Source organism: Cyprinodon variegatus, unplaced genomic scaffold (assembly GCF_000732505.1).
Source record: "Cyprinodon variegatus isolate N-32 unplaced genomic scaffold, C_variegatus-1.0 Scaffold880, whole genome shotgun sequence".
Taxonomy (NCBI): Eukaryota; Metazoa; Chordata; class Actinopteri; order Cyprinodontiformes; family Cyprinodontidae; genus Cyprinodon; species Cyprinodon variegatus.
In genome coordinates, this window is record NW_015151333.1 from 95,818 (window position 1) to 99,470 (window position 3,653).

General features: G+C 39.5%; 1 protein-coding gene across 2 annotated transcripts in view; it reads left to right on the forward strand.

The window, feature by feature from the left end:
- The window catches only part of LOC107099517 (arf-GAP with coiled-coil, ANK repeat and PH domain-containing protein 3-like), a 73,956-nt gene that overhangs the window by 51,883 nt on the left and 18,420 nt on the right, over positions 1-3,653 (forward strand). For both annotated transcript variants that reach the window (XM_015397677.1, XM_015397678.1), the window contains exon 11: positions 3,287-3,399. In XM_015397677.1, coding sequence (XP_015253163.1) covers positions 3,287-3,399 — 113 coding nt within the window. The remainder of the gene's footprint in view (positions 1-3,286; positions 3,400-3,653) is intronic.

Sequence of the window (3,653 nt, forward strand, 5' to 3'; positions counted from 1 at the left end):
CTTCCTTCCTTCCTTCCTTCCTTCCTTCCTTCCTTCCTTCCTTCCTTCCTTCCTTCACTCCTTCCTTCACTCCTTCCTTCCTGTCTGATTTTCCAGCTTCCATGTTTAAAATTCCTGCAGAATGTGTATTTTGACATAATGACATAGGAACCTCAGACCTACTAGTACGAAATTTGTCTGGATAAAAATTGGGAAATACATTTCTCTCTGTATGGGTAAAATCTGTCCTTAGACGTTCCTTTAATTCCTCACGTTAAACGTCTCCCTCTATAGTTCAGATATTCCCTTTTGTGGGAGCAGGACTTTATTGCGGCTCCCAAGAGAACCGTCTACTAAAGTCATCCCCTCCCCCATATTTTTTTAAAACCAGTAGAAGATTCTGGATTAATGAAATGTAAACAAAAATCAAACATTGAAAATGAACGCTCTCCCACCAAAGGCTGGGTTTGTTGACAGCATTTTGTTTCATTTGAGACTGAATCCGCAGCAGCGTCTGAGTCTTGCAGCTTTGCTCCGAATCATGACTCAGCGTGTGAACTATTGCGATAAAAATGCACCCTAATTTAGTTGCCAAGAGAGGTATTTAGATGCTCATGTAACCTCGATTGTGATTGGCCACAGAGATGCCATTGCAGCTCTTACCTAACATTACAGTAAACAGGAGCAAGGTGCTTATTTGTGTGGTATGTTTTTACAAAGCTGTAATGAATGCATTTTATCTACCTGCACTTAAACACGCCTGTTAACTGCTCCACATGCTTATTATTTCTAATCATGAAAGCTAAATTAGAGTCCTCTTAAGTTTTATTTTTTACAGTGATGTAATCAATACGTCAAGCTTAGTCTCATGTTAAACTGTCCAGATCCTGCAGACTAAATGGGCTTCATTCTGTAGGCCGCTGCTTCTGCAGCCTCCACGCCTTCAGCCACTTGCTCTGCAGATTGTTGCAGAGTCTTGGCTGATTTAAGGTGGGAAGAGGGGGTCCTGCAGTGGTGTTAGGGGAGCAATAACATCAGCTTGATTTAGCAGTAACAGTTTTCACAGCTTCAGACAGATGGAAAGCTGACTCCCCCCCAGAACACACCGGGCCTCAGGATTGTTGCAGAGGTTAGAGGGGAGCTTTAAATCGTGCTGCAGGACATGCAACCCCCCCCCAACCCATTGCACATACTGCAGTAAAATGAGATGTTTGATCTCTCTCGACGGGGTCGGCAGAGCACGAGTGTGGCAGCTGTATGATAATGAGCTCTGGGTCCACATCCAGGCAGCTAAGGCCAGTCTGCTGGCAGGTGGAGCAGAGTGAAGGAACGGCACGAGCAGGCTGCTGCTGACAATCCATCCCTCATCTGGACTCGTGTGGGCATGCATGCCTGAAACCCTTTTCCTTTCTGCCGTTTATTTTGGGTCACTTTGTAATTGTTCATAATGCTGTTAGATGTCAGTTTGGTGACGATGAAGATATTTGGCGGGCTGGACTTTATGCTGGTGAGGATCTTTTCTAAATCTTTCTTGTCCGTCCTTTAAAGTTCATTTTTATCCCTCTGCATGATGATGATCTCAGTATTTTGAACGCTTAGTTTTCTAGATGTCTCATTTCTACATGGGGGTGCATATTTCTCAGATTATCTGAAGAATCAGAGGAGTATTCCATTTTTTTGAATTGGTTTGTACATCTCCATCAGTGTTCAATGCGCTCCAAAAATATGTTTACTTTTTACATTTTCTTCCTCCCACATTTTGGCACCACAAAGTTCAATATATTTAATTGGGAATTTTTGGAAGAGACCCAAAAAAAAGTTGTGAAATTTAAGGAAAACAACAGACTTTCAAAGCCTTCTGCAAATAAAAAAAGCCTATAAGATATGAAGCCGGTATTCCATTTTTTGAAATCTTTTAGGTGCAATAGGTCTTAACTAGCCTATCACATTAAGAAATTTTTTTTTTTAACCATTTGTTTATCTAAATGTAACGTAAGCTCATTTGGATGAGATAGAAAGTGTTGGTTATCTACAATTTCAAAGTCTGCCCATGAATTTGCATTTAGATATCAGTCTGGAGACTTTTCTAACAGCTGAAAGTGTTTCTGAACTGTTCCAATGGTGGTATATCTTCATCTCTATCACCGCTTGACTTCTTTTTTCTTTCATCCATTTTCTCTTTAATTTACTCAACTTTTGTTGGTCTACTAAATAAAGCCTCCACACAGCATGATGCTGCCACCACTATGTTACACTACGGGGTGATGTGCAGATTTATGTTGTGTTTTCCACATGAAAGGCTTTTTGTTGTGAGATAACATCACACAAATATGGATTTATTTTTCATTAATACGTCCTTACATCCCCTATATAGTTATGCACTGTGTTAAAAATCCCCCCTAAGAATGCTTATTGAAATATTGTACACATCTTAGCTCCTCAGACAAATCTGATATTACCTTACCATCTGCGACTTTGATTTCAGGGCTGATTGAAATCAATCCACATGCGTTTTTTCTGTGTGAGGTTGTTTGTGTGCGCCCAGCCTGACATATGCTCAGTGTTATTTTACACAAGAACAGAAGCTGTCTAACTAGAATGAAACATAATCACAGTCTATGCAGGATGTGAGCTGTTCTTTTTGGGGGGGGGTTTGTACGGTGCCTCTCATCCCTTTCTAAGACCGTTGTTGTTTAAACAATTTAAATGTAATTTAAAGCCATTATGAAGAGAAAAGCTACTGGGAAAGCTAATGCACGTGTTCACGATAAAGATAAACTTATCTCCTGTCATTCTAGTCGTTTATTACAAAACAATTTCACTATCATCTATTTACGGTGGATTGAATAAGGTGCAGATCAAAGAGGTTTTAATAGGTAGTTTTATGAGGCTGAATAAGTAACTAATTTTCCTCATTAGTGACTTTTTTTAGAGCAAATCATCAGCTCATAAGATTCTGTGTGCAAAGTAAAAGCAGAGTCAAAATCAGATTCAGACTTAGACAAACTTTACAAGCTTGTATACAAAACAAAAATTGTTCAGTACAGCTCTCAAGAAATTTCCATTGCTTAAAGTGCAGCAGTAATAAAATGTAAACATTGTGATCAAATGTAAGCATAAGACCCCAATATGATTTACAGTTTTTCCAATATTCAGCTTTATTATTTCTTTTTCCCCGTTTTATTCAACATTCAGCAGTCTAATGGCAGTGGGGAAGAAGATGTTTTGGAATCTGCTGGATGTGCATCGGATGCTCCTTCCCCAGAAAGTCAGGCCTTGACCTTTTCTCCTTATTTCCATCCTGCAGGATTTTTCCTACGATGATCCCAAGCTGGAATTCAATGTGGACGCACCCAATGGGGTGGTCATGGAGGGTTACCTGTTCAAGAGAGCCAGCAATGCTTTCAAGACTTGGAACAGGTAGAAAAAACTAAAGTCTGTTTTACAGTTTAGCTGTGAATGTCTACAAGCTAAAATAGGCTGGAAGTAAATCTAGTTGTGTGGGGTGAAAAAATAGAAAAGTGAGTTTTTGTTTTTTTCTAGAGTCATGATAATCGCATCGTCTGACTTGTTTGTCTCCTTCTTTGCTTCCTAGTTCTGTTCTTTCCATCCTTCTTTGAATCCTTTCATTATACAGTTGTGCTTGAAAGTTTACATATCCTCCCATTAAAGAG